We start from the raw sequence: 18,211 nt of genomic DNA, 5'->3' as shown, positions 1-18,211 counted from the left end.
ATAGAACAGAGTTTCTGCATTTGTTTTAAAAAATAAAATTAAATACACACACATTGTTAGCATGTGTGTTAGCATTAGGATTAAATCATTCAAAGATGGTTATTCTGCCATGGGAATCATAAAAACTGGGGTAGTTAAGGATGTCATTTTCTCTTGTAATTGCACCTGCTGATCTAGCCACGAATTACGATTAAATGTAAAGTGCGTGTCACACACACTGATTAAGCTACAGTGTTTTCTGACAAACCACCAATCTCTAATCCACCAGACAATGCATTTTCTTTCGATAATGACCAGAGAATGCATGGGTACAATAACAAAAATGTGGGTGCAACAGCAGATTTCTGCAGGTAGACCAAATGCTAGTAGTTGCATTTACCTAATAAGAATTGTTCAGTTCAACATAAACCCAGAAACACATAACCCAGATCTAGGAGATCCAGTCTTGTTAGAATTCAGTCAGTTTCTGTCAGGTTAACTCTCTTCATTGTCTCATCAAGGTCCCTAGCTGCAACTTGGGAGCATGCACTAACTGATACAACGAACTGAAAACCGGCAACAGCTAGCGATGGGCCACCCACACACCACTGGAGAAAACGGAAAAAATAAGGCAAAATAAAAGGAGAGAGATGATTGATTTGAACAAAGAAAAGAGCCAAAGATGAATCTCAAGAAGGTTGCAATGAAGAAAAAAGAAAAAAAAAATGGTTGTTTTACTGTGTAGCGTTGCAAAATCATCAGCATGGAAAAAATCAGTAGGATAATTTCGGTGTTAGCATTTAGTACTCATTCCGTCTCAAAATATAAAAAAATATATGTATTTAACGCTAATGATTTTCTTTCAATCAACTCAGTGCTTACATTTTAAATTTGCCCAATTGGCCGAAAATATATGGATTTCTATATCTTGGAATCAGCGTCTCAAAAATACTTACTCCTATATCGTAGTAAATTTTTTAATCTTAAGACGAAGAAGTTTTTCCATGGTACTCCATTGTGCAGAAGTGGTGACGTGTTTGAATGGTTGGTAACCAATCCCTCACTTAAAATAAACCATTTGGTCCTTTAACTCTACAAAGGGAAAGGGAGTGAGGACCAATAGAGGTCAGGCAACCCAAAGCTGCGTGCTTAATTATACGGCTTTTAATTGATCCGCCAACGCTCAACGCACGCTGCTAATGACAGATGCGTCACGCGTATATGTAGAAGGAAATGGATTTCAGTCCCTGAGTTAATTATAAAAAATATAGATAATTAATTAGATGATAAAGATTGTTGCCCTCCATTATATGCAAGATAAAATTCAACTCTATAAGGGGAAAAAATTGTAAGCAACTCATTGTGAATACGACTACACATTTTGTAATCTGATGTTATTTTTTTTCCTCTATGTTTAAATATTCTATTTGATCTCGCATGTCTGTGAAAGTGTATGTGACACTTTAATTAAATCATCTGTGCTTTGTATGTATTTCTCAATAAAAAAAGCTATAACTATTTCATCCGAATGCAAAAAAGTAAAAAAAATATCACACATATCAAGGAGAGGAGTGCTATGCAAAAAAAAAATTGTACTAACAAAAATCTTAACCATTTAATAAAATCAATAGGCGGTTAAAGAAAAAGCAAGAAGCACGTAATCATAGCTTTAAAAAATTAGTAAAAATTTAGTTTAAAAAAATTAGTACTTATAGCCACGCTCTTACTTAAAATATACAGATTTTCACATAGATCTTATGAGCTGCTACCTCTATCCTTATGACGCGTTTGGTTAGGGGGAATGGGAGCTTGAGGGATTGGGACTGGGACTTCTACATTTTCAATATCTGGGTAGGTGCATGTAATTGAGAGAAATTTTCTTCTAAGTATATGACACGATAAATCTAAACAGTACATTATCACTTAAAATTCAATTCCTTCCATACTCTCCATGATTCTCATCTCTACTACTAAACAACGGTCTGGGAGTAAAAATAAAACTCCCGTAACTAATCCCTGTGTATTTAAAACCTTGCCCTCTTCTAATAGAATGACGTGCAATTCTTTTACGCGTTCATGAAAAAATAATCAATCCGTTCCCCGACTCGTTTATTTAAACTCCCAATCTCCTTTTCATCTCTTGCTAAACAGATCGTAATTAAAGGATTTTACCCACATAGTCTGAGCTACTCCATCCGTCCCCTTAATATAAGGGATCTGATATTTTGTTTTCACTGTTTGACCACTCATTTTATTTAAAAAATTTGTGCAAATATAAAAAACGAAAATTGTGCTTAAAATACTTTAGATAATAAAGTAAGTCGCAAATAAAATAAATAATAATTTTAATTTTTTTTAAATAAGATACATGGTCAAATAGTAACAGTAAAATATAAAAAAATCATTTGTATTAGAGTACAGAGCGAGTAGTAACTATCACGATGAGGAGAGAAAGAAACGACTGCGCTCCCTCATCAACCTTGCCAAGAAAATGGCGCCTTCTTTTCCTCCAGCCAACGATCTGGTTGATCAGCGACCATCGCCGACCCTTGGTTTTTCCCCCGGAGTCGCCAAGTTGCCCACGTATTTGGCGTACGGGGAAAACCGGGAGCCCCCGGATCGATCGGTGATCGGTGTGGTAGTTGCGTTTGGCCACCGGCCGTCCGTCTCGCGAACGCGCGCGCGCGCGGGATCCCAGCTGCAGGGGGGAGAATGCGGCTCGATCGGCCGGATCGCGTGCAAGCGTGCCGCTGCATCTTGCGAAAAAAAAAGAAAGAAAAGCATATGGGTGTTGAATGTTGTCAACGGCAGGTTGCATTTGCGCGCCGCTTGTTTTTACCCAACCCAAGAAAGAAAATGGTGTCGCCAATAGATGCTAATTAATGCCCTGCTTAAGGTCATGTGTTTGGCATAGCTCTATGGAGTACCTCGTATCTAGTTAGCTGGGTTAGAAGTTTGAGAATAATTACTCCGTCCAATTTTTTTTAAAGATAACTTTTACAAATGAATTTGGACAAACATATTATGTTATATTTATCCAGATTTGTACCTAGAAGTTGATTTATTTTACCGAGAGTGTACATTATATTGGTTTAAAGTTTTCTATTTCATTTAAAGTATGAATAAAATGGTTCATCCAAATATTATTATAGTGTAATAACATCTCCATAGAGATCAGCTAGGAATGTTTTTAAGAAACCTTGGATTCGGAGCTATGTCAAACTGATTTGATGTGAATTTCTTTTATTCCAATTGAACATAAGTAAAATAGTTTGTATTTCACGAGAATTATAAAAAACACGTTTTTCGATAGAAATTTAGTGAGACTAAGTGTATATTTAGAGATGGACTGAAATATTTTTGAGCGTATATTATATAATGAGGTGTACCACTAAGTGTGTACGTGTATAGTGGGGCGTGTGGTTGTACAATTTTCATGTTATTTGGAAAAATAGCCTTATTCGACACTTTGTTTTGTGTATATATGTACATGTATAGGCGTATTATTAGATTCCGGGTACGAAGTAGTAGTGTGCATGCGTGCAGTGGTATACTGAAGTGGAAACGCACCTCTACGTGAATGTGATGTAGGTTATTGTCCTGGGTGAGATATGATGGTTACTGATAGCATTATACTGGAATTAATAAAAATGACCCAAGAAATTAAGTACTAGTACTTGGGAGTAAGATACCGACGTTCGTACGAAATTACAAACAAAAAGAATTAGTTTCTAAGCACAAGGAGTAGATTTCAAAGCCTTGAGGCACAAGATTCAGGTCTCTACAAATAAATTTCATAATCTACTCGGTTTAGTTGTTTATCTCAACCCTTTTAGCTCACCAAATCAAACGGCCACCTGTACCCTACGTGCCACTCCTCCCCCACCTATATATCAACGCCCCCTAAACCCCTCAAAATATTCATCACTCGATCGATCTCCTCACTTCACACACAAGCTCAAGCTCAAGCTCAAGCTAAGCTTAAGCTTAAGCTAAGCTTCACGCACCACGATCTCGCGAACGCCATGAGCGCCACCATGGACGCGGTCATGCCGGGCGCCGCCGGCGCGCACAACGCGACGGCGGCGGCGGCGGCGGGGCGGCGCGGCGGCGGCATCGTCGCCGGGATGATGGCGTTACCGGAGGTGCAGACGGTGGAGCTGCTGGTGGCGGTGTCGATCTTCGTGGCGATCCACTCGCTGCGGCAGCGGCGGTCGCAGGGGCTCCCGTCGTGGCCGCTCGTCGGCATGCTGCCGTCGCTGCTCCTCGGCCTCCGCGGCGACATGTACGAGTGGCTCACCGGCGTCCTCGCGTCGCGCGGCGGCACGTTCACGTTCCATGGGCCATGGCTCACCAACCTCCACTGCGTCGTCACCTCCGACCCGAGGAACCTGGAGCACATGCTCAAGACCAAGTTCGGGAGCTTCCCCAAGGGCCCCTACTTCCGCGACACAGTGCGCGACCTCCTCGGCGACGGCATCTTCGGCGCCGACGACGAGGTGTGGCGGCGGCAGCGGAAGGCGGCGAGCCTCGAGTTCCACTCGGCCGAGTTCCGGGCGCTCACGGCGAGCTCGCTGGTGGAGCTCGTGCACCGGCGGCTGCTCCGGGTGCTCGGCGACGCGGAGGAGGCCGGCGACGCCGTCGACCTCCAGGACGTGCTCCTCCGCCTCACGTTCGACAACGTGTGCATGATCGCGTTCGGCGTCGACCCGGGCTGCCTCCGCCCGGGGCTCCCGGAGATCCCGTTCGCCAAGGCGTTCGAGGACGCCACCGAGGCGACCATCGTGCGGTTCGTCACGCCGACCGCCGTGTGGCGCGCCATGCGCGCGCTCGGCGTCGGGCACGAGCGCGTGCTCCAGCGCTCGCTCGCCGGCGTCGACAGGTTCGCCTACGACGTCATCCGCCAGCGCAAGGAGGAGGTCGCCGCCGGCGGCGGCGGCGGCGGCGGGGGGCGGTCCGACCTCCTCACCATCTTCACCAAGATGCGCGACGCCGACACCGGCGCCGCCGCCTACTCCGACAAGTTCCTCCGCGACATCTGCGTCAACTTCATCCTCGCCGGCCGCGACACCTCGTCGGTGGCGCTCGCCTGGTTCTTCTGGCTGCTCAACAAGAACCCCGCCGTCGAGGCCAAGATCCTCGAGGAGATCGACGACATCGTCGCGGCGCGGAGGAGCTCGCCGCCGGCGCCGGCGGTGGCCGCGAACGGCGCCGACGAAGACGACCTCGTGTTCCACCCGGAGGAGGTGAAGAAAATGGAGTACCTCCACGCCGCGCTTTCCGAGGCGCTCCGCCTCTACCCGTCCGTACCCGTAGACCACAAAGAGGTACGTATATACGTTTTTTCAATACTTTTTTAATACTCTCATAAAAGATGAAAAATAAATCTCCCGTCTCTGCACTTATACACTATACATATAATACGCTGAGAGAAATATGTGTGTGTGTATGATATTATCTCCGTTCTAAAATAGAGTAATTTTTTATTATGAATCTTGATAGATATTCTGTATTTATAGTTAGAAATGTTTACTTTAAAAAATGAGGGGAGTAGAGGAGAGAAAGAAAAGACATGAAGTGCGTATGCATGTCATGGTGAGCATGAATGTGTCGTGTCCGAAAGATTGTGTTTTGTATTGTCGTTTGGTAGAGCTAGCTCATCCAAATAATGCCAAGTTCTTCCCAAAATGCGTGAGTGATATAACTACATCTGCATGAAGAGTTGGTAGCCGGCAGCTCCTAGCTAGCACAGTACCATCACTAGTAGTACCACATGAAACAAACAGCTATTAGTAGTACGGATTAACGTACTCATCAGTTTGCACAGTAGTCTTCATGAGAATATGTTGTTTTAGGCATCAACGTGGTTTTTAGAATGGTAACTTTAATTTGACAAGTAATTTCTAGTGCAAAATAGTTACAAAAACAAAAATTTTACTCCCTCCGGTTTCCATTGTTTGACGTTGGTTCATCGACGGAGGTAGTAATTTATAGTGCAAAATAGTTGGAAGACAAAAATTACAGTTTTTAAGTTAAGACATGGCAAAATGGCATGTCTCCATGAGGAGAGGAATCAAGGAAATCAAGGTTGTGAGTACCAGTACCTCTGGAAAACAGTACACAAGCACTAACCAATTAGTAGCGGTTTTTATCGACGAATTGTTCATAAATTCCAATATTTACCGTTTACCAGTTACAGCTGGTAACCAGTTTTTAAACTCAAATATCAGGATTCAAACTTTTATTGGAGAAAATACCAGTTATCAGTTTTTTACCTGCGAAAAGGTTGAACCCAAATTTTTACCACTTACCACCGGTAACCGGTCTGGATTCATTCAAACTTTTGGCATGGCTGATATGTGAACTTTTATGGATGTAGCATATATGTAATTTTTTATGGATCTAGCATATAAAAAAATATTACCAAATCCACACGACATAACAAGAAAAAAAAATACAGTTCATACAATTTCAAATTCGAATTCTAAATTGTAGGTTTCAATTCAAATTGTTCTGACCGGTATGCCGGTTACTGGTAGCCAGCTCAGGAGTGAGATTTGCACATTGGAGGAAATAGTGGAGTAGATGTAAAGAACAAAAGGACAATTGACTAGTAATTTATAGTTAAGTTCTCCATCTAGAGCCCAGTTCTTAAAATCAATGGTAGTAAAGCATTTACAAATTACAAGGAAGTTACTACTGCAGTGCTAGGCTGTAGATATTGAGGTTGAGTGTTACTGAAGTTGATGAACCAGCTGACCCCTGCACAGAAGTCATGATGCATGCGCAGTTGAGCATGCAGGCTCAACAAGCATTGGACCTTGCATCTTGAAGTTGATGTGCCATATTAAAAAAAGAAGAAGAGAATGCATAGGTTGCAAGTTGGCCATCTACTACATGTTTTTGGATATCTTGGTGAAGACTTATGAAACTCTTCTTCAGCATGATAGAGACATGTTGAAGACAGTTCCAGATGTAGTTGCACCAATGCATCTGTTTTTAGTTTACATGTAGGTTTGCAAAGTGGATTGACAACAAAAGGGTACTCTTTATCTTGATTAATGGTTATACAGATCCTAAAAGTACAACTTATAACTTACTGCCGGATCAGATAATTTCAAACATCTTTTGCATCAGATCACCTACCAAACTATCAGGCCAGAGGAAATCAATAGTAGCAAATTAAATCCAATGACAACCTATTTGTCAGCAAATTAAATCCTCCTTTAAGTTTTGAGCCATAAAGATTGTGACACCCAATTTTTTTTAAGAAAAAAAAAACAGATGAGCTAATCTTCAGGCTTAACATTTCTCATGGCCTGTTGTCAGGTTGTGGAGGACGAGGTGTTCCCGGACGGGACGGTGCTGAAGAAGGGGACAAAGGTGATCTATGCCATGTACACCATGGGCAGGATGGAGAGCATCTGGGGGGAGGACTGCAGGGAGTACAAGCCGGAGAGGTGGCTCAGAGACGGCCGCTTCATGGGCGAATCGGCCTACAAGTTCACCGCCTTCAACGGCGGCCCTCGTCTGTGCCTCGGCAAGGACTTCGCCTACTACCAGATGAAGTTTGCCGCGGCCTCCATCCTCCGCCGTTACCACGTCCGCGTCGTCGACGGCCACCCAGTGGCGCCCAAGATGGCGCTCACCATGTACATGAAGCATGGGCTCAAGGTGAAGCTGACCAAGAGGGACAAGAGCAAGCTTTGAAACCAAGTTGTTAAACAGCTTTGGCAATAAGGCTCATGGTTTGGGGAAAAAAAAGTATGGAGGACATGATGGAAGCAATGGTGGCTTCCAGATGTGGTCGGTGAAGCAGATGATGCGTGTGCACTGTGCAAAGCTTTCTTCTGCATTTGTTTCTTCATTTGAAGTTTGCTGTTATGTACTAGTATTTGATCTGTTTCCTTTTTGTCCAAATAGCAATATGTACTGTAGCCAAGTGTGGTGCCTATAGAATTTAATGTATATGCGTGTGAGGAATACTTTAAGATGATATTACTAATAATTTTTAGCAAGGCTGTTTCAACACAATAACTGCAAGATGTGATGGTTTTGCTGCCGATCAAATGTACATCAATCACAGGTGCTCCAGAAAAAAATCAGAGTTCAGGCAAAGTACCTGTTGAGGAGCATTATTCAGTGGTTTGGCCACTCAAGTGTGCTTTATCCCTCGTTTTTTTGCATGGCTTAACATATCAGCAACAAAACATGCTAATGTCACCAAGTAGACGACTAGCAATATGAGTTGTTGTTGGTTGGCCAACTTCAAGCTATGCCACAGACCAACAGCCCATAACCTGGTTGGTCAACTTCAAGCTCTGCCACTCCACTCTTCATAGAATTCAGCCACAAAGTCCTCCATGAACTTGTGCCTTTTCTCTGCTCTCTTTTTCCCGGCCTATGCACAAAGTGAAATGGTGTCAACGCCAAAGGAAGAGATAATGGGATTCTACAAGGAATGTTTGTACTAGGTAAATTGGAGTACATGGTATTAAGATGCATGCTCAATAATTTGAATAAAGTAAAGACAATGAGTGATTATTAGCCCATCAGAAGGTATAATAGGAATCTCCAGGGAGTATTGATGACTAGTACACAGAATCCACTTTTCATACACTTCGCCAATGTACAGATGCATGCTAAATCAGAAGATATACCATGAGCATCAGTAAGCAGAATTTTCTTTCATGTACTTAACACGTGTAAATTGATGAAGATAAGACCCAACATAGATCTACTACTCTTAGTACTGAGTTCAATAGGTCCAAATATTTAATGCTTTCTCCATAGGCTTCAACTAGGACAGCGGTAAGAACACATGTCTACATAACTCATCACCTACCTCTGTCTTCATCATGTCCTTCAACTTAAATAGCTTCTCATGGAAATGATTAATTGATGTCTGTTTTTCATCCTTGGACATGTATTTCTCCTTTGACAAATTATCACGCGGCAGTATCTTAGGATCATGCAATGTGTTTTTCTTGCTCCCACCATACGTAAAACATCTTGCAATACCTGCAGGTGTTTTAGGGAAAGATTCGAACACAGAGCATTTATTCATACTACATGAGACCAAAAAAGGCAGTCAAAGCATATGCATTTCTCAATTGAAACAGACATAGTAGGATTCCCATTAGCCCATTACCCATATCAGCATACGTTGGAAGACACTTGGACCTGGACAGGACAGGGTAGACAGTACAATCTTGCAAACTAACAGTACATGATGTTTTCTTATTTTTATCTCTCCCTATTTCTTGCTCGTCTACAATTTCAGGGGATCATTGCTACCTAAAAATTTCCTCCCTATATCCTGCCTTTGTGTGGTATCAGTAATTTCAATTCAGCTTCATATGACAAGGGGGTAAAGTGCAATTAGCATATGAACGCATATGAAGCAAGTTAAGAGGTACAGTAACTTATAAACTCATGATATTTGGAAACAACTGCTGAGATAAGTAAGAGCATAAGACTCAGGACAATAAAACATATGTGACAGTCCTATTAAAACCAAGAAAAAGATTGTGGCGTACTTCTATCAGTAGAGGAAGAAATAATGATATATGTGCGCTAGTCAATATTGAAAAACTAAATGATGAGGCAAAGTGGCAAACACTTGATAAATTTATGCCATCAGAGTCCAAAGGAAGAAGGGGAAAAAACAAGATGGTGCATGGAAAAGATTTTGCATAACCAGTGCAACATTTACTGCATCCTAATTGTTGAAGGAAACTTTGTTTGAGTAGAGCTGATAAAGAAACTTCGGTTATGCAGTACTTGCCAATTGCACCAATTGCATCAAGACGATCTGCATCTTGTACAATTGCAAACTCAAGAGTAGGCTCAACAACAGACTTCTTTGAAACTTCATTTTTGAATCCTGCACATAAGATTTGAGATGTTATAACGTATGCATTGCATAACTAGGGATACACTAAGAACTACTTATGGCCTTCATATGATACAACATTATCATAATGGGATTGTACTACAGGAAAAAAAACGGATTTTATAAACTATAAGATTTATATGGCTTTGAAGTTCGATGAACAATTAAGTAAGCTCAAGCCAGCTGCTGTTTGCCAAATAGTTTCATCCACAGATTCATAAACATGAAGAACTCACCCATCCCCTTAATGATCGCCACAATTTCCTCCCTCTGGCCCTGCTCCAGTTCCACCTCTTCAAGAAACCTCTCCACGATGCTCATATCCTCAGCATTGTCCCTATCCACTCACCCAACAAACATTTTTTCAAAAAACTAAACAGGCAGAAAAGCTGCCAATTATATTTCAACAAGCAGAGTAAAAATCCAAACGGGTTACAAGAAAATAAAAACAACACCATGACGAAGGAAGTCTTGCCATACTCCTCGACACGGAACATCAACGCAGCCGCATGAAATCAACACTACACCATCTCATTCTCAACTCTTAAGAGACCAACACCCCATCCCGCACGCGAACGAGAGACTCCCCTGACTTTGTGCGGTTTGCATTTTACAGTTGTGGAACTGACATGTGAGCCATCGCGAAAAAGTGGGGCCCACATGTCAGTGGCACAACTGCAGATTTCACAAAGTCAGGGGATCTGTTTCCTCCCACCCACACACTACCGTCCCCATGAATGCCTGGCATTGCCACCGCCGCATCAACCCTATGGCGTCCAAGCACCTCAGGCACGAGCTATAGAGGCCCTCTTTGTTTAGGCTTATAAGCCAACTTATAAGCCGAAAAGTTTAAGCCTAAACAAATAAGCAGCTTTTTCAATTGGCTTTTTTGAAGCCATAAGTCACTCAAGCCAAAAGCTAGGTTGGAGAAGTTTTTTTTAGCTTATGTGAGATAGATGTATGACTCCACCACTAAACTTAGGACATTAAATCCACCGACTTAAAAATCATATAAACCAATAAGCTGACTTAAAAGTCAGCCAATAAGCCTAAGCCTAAACAAAGAGGGCCTACGAGCAAGGGGAGGAAGAACTGGGAGGGGGCCGAGAGCAAGGGCCGGCAATGGCAGCAGCAGAACAAGGCCATCGCCCCACTGCGAACGGGGCCGCAGCCCGCCGTCGACGAGGAAGCGTGCAGCCCGAGCCGCTCGCCGTTGCCAACGAGCGGCCGCCGCCGTCCAGCACAGATCCAGCCCCAATCTGCTGCCGGAGCCCCCAACGTGTTCGAGTTGGGGGCGGAAGGGAAAGCAAGTAAACAAAAAAGAAAAAACACCGCCGCAGCCGCCGCCGCAGCATTCCTCGCGATCATCGTGCTTACTGAATTACAAATCAACGAGCAACGGGGGAAGTATCCTCACTTGGTGTACTTGTAATCACCTGCAAGAACCGAATTAGCAAAAAAAAAAAAAACATGGCATCTTCTCTCCCCCACACAAAACCAATGAAATCAAAAACATCATCAACTTACCGATGTCATGCAGGAGCGCGGCTATCTCCACCTGCAGCAATCAATCAACCACAAAGTCTATCACAACAAAATCTAAAAGAGAGAAAACGGATAAAGCGAGGAGGAGGAAGCGGCGGGTTACGATGAGGAGGCGGTCGGGGGAGGAGGAGAGGCCGAGCTCGGCGGCGAGGGAGAGCGCGAGGTCGCGGACGCGGAGGGCGTGGGCGGCGTCGTGGGAGGCGTCGCGCCCCGCCATCTCCCTCTCCGCAAGCTCCTCCGCCGCCCGCACCGCCGCCGCCGCCATTTCAGATTCCGAAACCTTCGAATTGGAATCGAGGCCTCCGAACAGAACACGTCATAGTGGACGCAGCAGTTACCGTCTCAATTCCAGAACTACACTTTATTACGGCTGCGTGTGGTTTGTGCCCATCTACGCCAAGCTGGCTACATCTTGTGCATCCAAAATATAAAAACCGTCACCAACCACAGCAACCAAAAGAAAACATAGGTAAGTTTTTGTGGTTGCATATCTAATTCATGTGGAATAAGTAAACATTTAGAACATATATGCAGGTTGCATTCAGAATTTTACAAAACTATCCACCGTCACTAATATCTGTGCCAAATCATGCCAGAGAGACCAGCTATAAAACAAATGGTTAATTAGATCCATGCCATTGCAAATATGTCGATCTAGATAATGTCACTACTATTCACGATATCGGCTACGCGCCACTTGAATTTGAGGAAATTGAAACCATGCCACTCTGTTACGAAATCTGTAAAAAATCTCCGTTAGCCTCAACTGCACATAGGATCTAGCTGTCAGTTCCATCTTGTTCACCATTCTTCCCTCTCTTCTCTTTTCCCTACCTTTCTCTAGTCTCTCTCTCTCCGGCGCCGTCGTTGACCACCTCGCCGACATCATCCTCCACCACCATCACTGCCACCGTCGTCTACCACCTCCACGGTGGGAGGGCTCGAGAGCCACCGCCGTTGCTGCCGCCGTCGTCAACCTCCTCCAATCCACAACGGGAGGGCTCGGGAGCCACCGCCGTTGTCAACCCCACCGTCATCGTCACTGCCATCTTCGACCTCCTCCCATCCAAGGCGGGAGAGCTCGAGAGCCACCGCCGTCGCTCGTTGACCTCCAACCATCCGGGTGGGCTCGGGAGCCACCGCCGTTGTCGACCTCACCGTCGTCGTCGCCGCCATCTTTGACCTCCTCCCATCCATGGCGGAATGGCTCGAGAGCCACCGCCGTCGCTCGTCGACATCCTCTCATCCTCGGCGGGTGGGCTCGGGAGCTACTATCGTCGTCGCCATCGTCTTCGACTTTCTCCCATCCGCGGTGGTAGAGCTCGGGAGCCGTCGACCTCCCATCAGCGGCAATCCGCCATCATCAGCCTCCTTCGCTCATCCTCCTCCCTTGCCAACGCCCTCCTCGTTGTCAGTCACATTTGAAAACAAGATGAAGATAGGATAGAGAGAAGAGGGGAGGATAGAGGAAGAAGATTGTACTGACTTATGTATCATGGTTATGGATACCATATACCCAATAGTAGTCGACAGTGGCATGCCAGGTAGAGGAAATTTGGTGCTTCAAAGTTTAAACGAGATGGGTTCAAGAGATGGATTCTCCGACAACCTCTATAAGTGTTTGTATATGCAATATTTATCTATTGATCCTCTTTTCTAATATCGCCATGTCTTGAAGTCGATCCTTTCGTCCCTTTACGCTGTTCTGAATGCGTATTAACTAAGCCGTGTAATCGGAAATTGGCTTTACCAACTTCACGATTGGGGGCTAGGATTTCGTCAACTTCAGCTTGGTTTGTTATAAGATTTAAGTTGCCTTTGTGGAAAAACGACTTTTCCATAAAGATAGCTGGGAGCTAGGAAGGGTACCATACTCCAATTGCTGAGGGCAGATTTAGAGAGAATACTCTTTTATTGTCACATGTAAATTCAATTTATTTTCAATTTTTAAATTCATATTATATTGTGTTACCCTTGAGTGCTCGCTTGGAGACCATTTGTATCTAACAATCTGTTCTGAGTATTGATTTCAGAAAAGTCATATTTCAGGGTTTTGTCGCAGATTATACAATTACTCGATTACTCGAGAATGGTTGGTGGAGTTCGACGAAGATTACGGAATGTAGCGATGGTGTACCCGCCGAGATAAAAATTCTTGACTTCAACCCAAATTCTCGATTACGGCGAGACAAGAAATTTAGTCGCACACTCTGTATCTTCTCGATCGTCCGAGAATGGTTAAGCGAGCATTGTGACTGTTGTTCGAAGGTCTTCGGTTGAGAACATTAACTCGTTCATATGCGTTGCCGCCAAAATTTTCTCAGGCTCGTTTATGGTAGTTGTTTAGACACAATTCAAATTCACTTATGAACTGTTGATCTTGTTTCAATGATGCTGAGTACTCCATGTCTTCTCAATTATTATCGAGAACGACCAAGTGAGCATGACAACTTTGACAGGAAAACGCGGATGACAAACATGAATTCATTTGAGTTGAAGTCAGGGGCTATTGTCATGGTTATGAATACCACATACCCAATAGTAATAGACTAAGTTTCAGTGGCACCCAGCTGATATCGCGAAGCATTTTTTTAATATGGCAAAATTGCAATGGCATGGATCTAATTAACCCTAAAACAAAATGCTACACAAATACTTTTAGAGTTACTTCTAATACCGTGAAAAAATATTCCCATACTTTTAGTACTGGAAATAGTTACTTCTATTTTTCAAAGGTACTTTGTATGTACACATGATTATTTTTTAAAAAAAATAATATAGTGATTACTTCAAATAAAAACTATCCAAGTTTGCATCTTCTCTACATTTGCATGTTAATTTAATTTACTTCACATAGTTTTTGTTATTTTAAGTCATCCACTGAGATGCCCCTGATTTTTTACTCTAATTTTACGCAAGTATACAACACAAACAGTCAAACTATATATAGGAGGTGCGGCCGTTGGCGCGCCTCAGCATCCTCAATTCTTGATGCGACGATCGATCATATTTTCCAGATAATGAAGGTAACTTCCGATACAAATACCATCATTTTCAAAAAGAAAAAGATACAAATGCCAATGATAGCTACAAGGACGCGGTGAATCCATCCAACGAACATAGCTTGCAGAAAAAGTTAATCAAGAGCAAATTTTGTCAAGCAAATTGACCTCGTTTTTTTCCCATCAAAAAAATCGACCCCATTTACAAATTTTACTAGGTAAAAGCAATTTTATCATAAGCCATGACGAATTAATTAATTGGCGTGTGCCGTTCGTTTGTTGCTAGTCGTCGTCGTTAATCCGATGCAGATAATCCCGTTCAATTCCTCAACTAATCCGACAGTTAATTAACGGGATGCACCATGTCGGAGAAGCTGCTCCAACCAATGGATTAATTTAATCGGGGCATTAGTTAATCATTTTCTTGGTCCAAATCCGCCTTATTAATATCGATCGATGGATAGTGGCTCAGCTCGGAGATTCGGCAGCAGCTAGCTGCCTGATCGATCGATCGTCGTCGTCTTCATCTCCGGCGAGCTAGCTGAGCTGAACTGAGCTTCGCCGCGGCGGCGCGCGCATGAAGGAAGAGCCAGGCGGCGGCGGCGGCGGCCGACGGCGACGCTGGTTCGCCGTACTGCTGTGCTTCGGAGGAGACGGTAACGACAAGGATGAGGCGGCGGGGAGGCCGCCGCGGAGGAGGAAGCGCACCGTGCCGGTGGACGGCGCCGGAGACGACGACGGGGCGGTTTCCTCGGCGGGATCGGCTGAGCGGGAGATGAGGCGCGGCGAACGGCGGCCTCGCCGCCGGCGAGGCGGCTGCGGCTTCTTGCTGCCGCTGTCGTCGTGCGTGCCTGGACTACTCAAGGTGTGTGCATGCATCGATCATATCATGCTTTATTGTACACGATTTTCAGTTCAACACGTACATTAATCGCGTGGATTAATTGCGTCATTGTGAGAGATTTTTTTTGTAATTTCATCGTCTGAGAAATTCGCATTTGATTTGACACGTTAAAAATGGTGTCACAGCGTAATGTCAGGAGAAACAGCAACAGCAGCAACGACGTCCATGGCGGGCAGCGGCAGCAGCACGAGCCCACCGCGCCGCCACTGCCGCGACCGGCCGAGCTGCCGCCGCCACCGCCACCGCCTCGACGACGCCACGACGTCGTCGCTCCGGCCACGACGCGCGGCGCCGGCGCCGGCGCCGGCGCCATCGCCGACGCCGAGACGGCCGAATCAAAAGGCGACGTCGTCGTCGTGGCGAGCTCGCGCGAACGCGCGAGCAGCTGCGGCCACGGCGAGTTCGGGCCGGCGATGGGGGTGTGCGTGGTGGCGGCGGTGTCGATGGCGGGGCTGCTCGGCGGCCGGCTCTGGGCCGTCGTCTGCGTGTGCGCGTGGCTCGCCGCGGTGTACGGGCTCCAGCTCAATCGGCGCCGGGCGAAGCCGCCGCCGGCGGCTGACGGCGGAGGCGAGGAGGTCGTCGGCGACGTGAACTCGAAGGATTACAAGAAGCTGGTTGTGCTCAAGGGGCTTCTCCAGCGTGATCGCAGATAGCTACGAACTACACGTTATTAGCAGCTAATTATTTCATTCTTCGTTACTGGTTGTGATTATATTTACAAATGAGAATCAAAATGTTCAGAAATATGAACAAAACGGAGAGAGAAAAAAACAAGTGAATTAGTGAGCTCATCTTTGATTATTATTTTTTTCAACTGCGTTTGTTCTTCTTTACCGTGCAGTCCAAACAACGAAATTTCTATGCGATTGTATGGTAGTTACCATCAAATCATCACAGGTTAATTTAACCCAAGTCCTTTTCACCAACCACTTAATTGATATCACGAACAGTTCAAATTCTTCTGTCAAAATGCCTGCCTAATTCCTCGCATTTTTTTTTAAAAAAAAAACCTAATTCATGCACATTTTGCTTGCGTCGACCCAGCTGTACATAACATCAAAATCGTTCACTCTCACTGAGCAGTAGTGCCACATATATATATTTCCAAATTAAAATAAGCATTAAGCTATCATCACTATCAGAATCACGAAGATGAAGACAAGCAGCGGATGAACAACCACATCACATGCATGGGCGTATTTAAACTGCACCTAATTACTACTAATCAGTTCACTGTTTCGTCAGCGCTAGATAGCTCGCTGTGCCGTACACTGATAGTTCTTCTCGTTGTGTCGCTGTTAATTAATTATCTGGATTGGATGGGCTGCTTCTTCGGCTTCGGCCAACTGACAAAGTAAAACCACGAGCGAGCATGGATGCACATGATGATTAATTATCAGATTATATATATATGGTCTGTACACATGGGAGGATTAGTACCAAATCATGATTAATTCTCTGTTAAGGAAGTATATTACAGTCAAATGCAGAGCCAATCGTGTGCTGAGATGTTAAAAAATGAAGAAGAGAAAAGGAATAGTATGAGATCATCCATTGAGTCAAGGGGAAGCTGCAGGATAAGTATTGGAGATGGAATTGCTTTGTCCCCAAGGGAAGAGAAGTCTTTCATATGAAGGTCCATGAGGGTAGAAGTTTCTAACACTGTAGAGCAAATTAAGGTTGTGTTTAGATTCCAACTTTTTTTTCTCCAAACTTCCAACTTTTCCGTCACATCAAATGTTTAAATACATACAGCTTTAAATATGGAAGAAAAAAACCAATTACATAGTTTGCATATAAATTGCTTGATGAATCTTTTGAGTCTAATTACGCCATGATTAGCCATAAGTGCTATAATAGCTCATATTTGCTAATGACAGAATAATTAGGCTCAAAAAATTCGTCCACAATTTACAGTCCAAATATGTAATTTGTTTTGTTATTAGTGTATGTTTAATACTTTAAATGTGTGTCCGTATACGTCAAAAAATTTTGGCATCGAACTAAACACGGCCTAAGGTGAGTTGACCAGCTATAGCTTCGGATTTTCTTCTTCCATAATCTTTTTTTGAAGGAGACCATATGCTCGCCCTCCAAAACCCAATATGTCCGCCCTTCAAAACCGTGCAGTTCTGTCCAGCCGACAAGCAGATTAAACATACGAACACAGCTCTTATATGTCACACGTAACTAAATCCTAATTGGTATAGGATACCACATATTTAATTGGTACAGGATACCAAATATTGTTTTCTACTGTAGTGCTCTAATTATCACGAATTGAACTGTTGATATTGACCCAAAGTCGCATCATTATAACTTGTAACTCTTGACTTTTACTCTTTAAGTTAGGGTAAAATAAGGGAGTAAATTTCACAAAACTACAAGTACTTTGTTCAAATTATCATAAAATTACAGATTTAACATGATGTATCATAAAACTATAGATTTAACACTAATTTTATTACAAAACCACATACTTAAAGTAAAATATCGCAAAACTATAGGTTTAGTAATAAAATTATCATAAAACTACATGTTTAACATCAGTTTAATCATAAAACTTGGAGATTTACAACTCAAACATTAGTGAAAGAATTTAAACCCCAAAATATGTAATTTTATGATAATTTTATTAGTAAATATGTAGTTTTGGGATACTTAATCTTAAACATGTAGTTTTGGAATAAATTTGTTGCTAATATATGACCCTAAATATGTAGTTTTGCGATAATTTAGTCAAAGTATAGTAGTTTTGTTAAATTTACTTTAAAAAAAACTTGGGTTGGGGCGCCCAGGGAGATCTGAAATTTCATAAGGAAAATTTGAAATTGAAATTTCTTGGTAATTTTTTTAGAAAAGACAAAATTTCGCCCAAAGTATTTT

General features: G+C 43.5%; 3 protein-coding genes across 5 annotated transcripts; 2 read left to right on the top strand and 1 right to left on the bottom strand.

Annotated features, from left to right (window-relative positions):
* The first annotated feature begins 3,898 nt into the window (after positions 1 to 3,898).
* LOC4348947 (cytochrome P450 86B1) lies at positions 3,899 to 7,997 on the top strand. The gene is made up of 2 exons (XM_015758873.3): positions 3,899 to 5,306; positions 7,309 to 7,997. The coding sequence occupies exons 1-2, from the start codon at positions 4,005 to 4,007 to the stop codon at positions 7,687 to 7,689; spliced, it is 1,683 nt and encodes a 560-aa protein (XP_015614359.1). The 5' UTR covers positions 3,899 to 4,004; the 3' UTR covers positions 7,690 to 7,997.
* Positions 7,008 to 11,755, bottom strand: LOC4348946 (uncharacterized). 3 transcript variants are annotated; one of them, XR_001540727.3, is made up of 8 exons: positions 11,523 to 11,755; positions 11,402 to 11,432; positions 11,292 to 11,310; positions 10,111 to 10,211; positions 9,767 to 9,865; positions 8,825 to 9,000; positions 8,102 to 8,380; positions 7,008 to 7,930 (listed from the first exon to the last, which is right to left on the bottom strand). XR_001540727.3 is itself a non-coding variant. In XM_015758874.3 (7 exons), exons 1-7 carry the CDS (start codon positions 11,682 to 11,684, stop codon positions 8,294 to 8,296), a joined length of 675 nt encoding a protein of 224 aa, XP_015614360.1. In that variant the 5' UTR covers positions 11,685 to 11,755; the 3' UTR covers positions 8,003 to 8,293. The 3 variants fall into 3 exon arrangements, 1 of the variants encoding a protein (XP_015614360.1); XR_010737166.1 differs by having other exon boundaries at positions 7,008 to 7,659; XM_015758874.3 differs by lacking the exon at positions 7,008 to 7,930 and having other exon boundaries at positions 8,003 to 8,380.
* A 3,128-nt stretch (positions 11,756 to 14,883) lies between these two features.
* LOC4348945 (uncharacterized) lies at positions 14,884 to 16,209 on the top strand. Its single transcript, XM_026020970.2, has 2 exons — positions 14,884 to 15,286; positions 15,451 to 16,209. The coding sequence occupies exons 1-2, from the start codon at positions 14,999 to 15,001 to the stop codon at positions 15,976 to 15,978; spliced, it is 816 nt and encodes a 271-aa protein (XP_025876755.1). The 5' UTR covers positions 14,884 to 14,998; the 3' UTR covers positions 15,979 to 16,209.
* Positions 16,210 to 18,211: the final 2,002 nt, after the last annotated feature.

Source organism: Oryza sativa, chromosome 10 (genome assembly GCF_034140825.1).
Source record: "Oryza sativa Japonica Group chromosome 10, ASM3414082v1".
In the NCBI taxonomy this organism is placed as follows: Eukaryota; Viridiplantae; Streptophyta; class Magnoliopsida; order Poales; family Poaceae; genus Oryza; species Oryza sativa.
The sequence above is the reverse complement of the archived record's forward strand: the minus strand, read 5'-3'. Positions and strand labels throughout refer to the sequence as shown.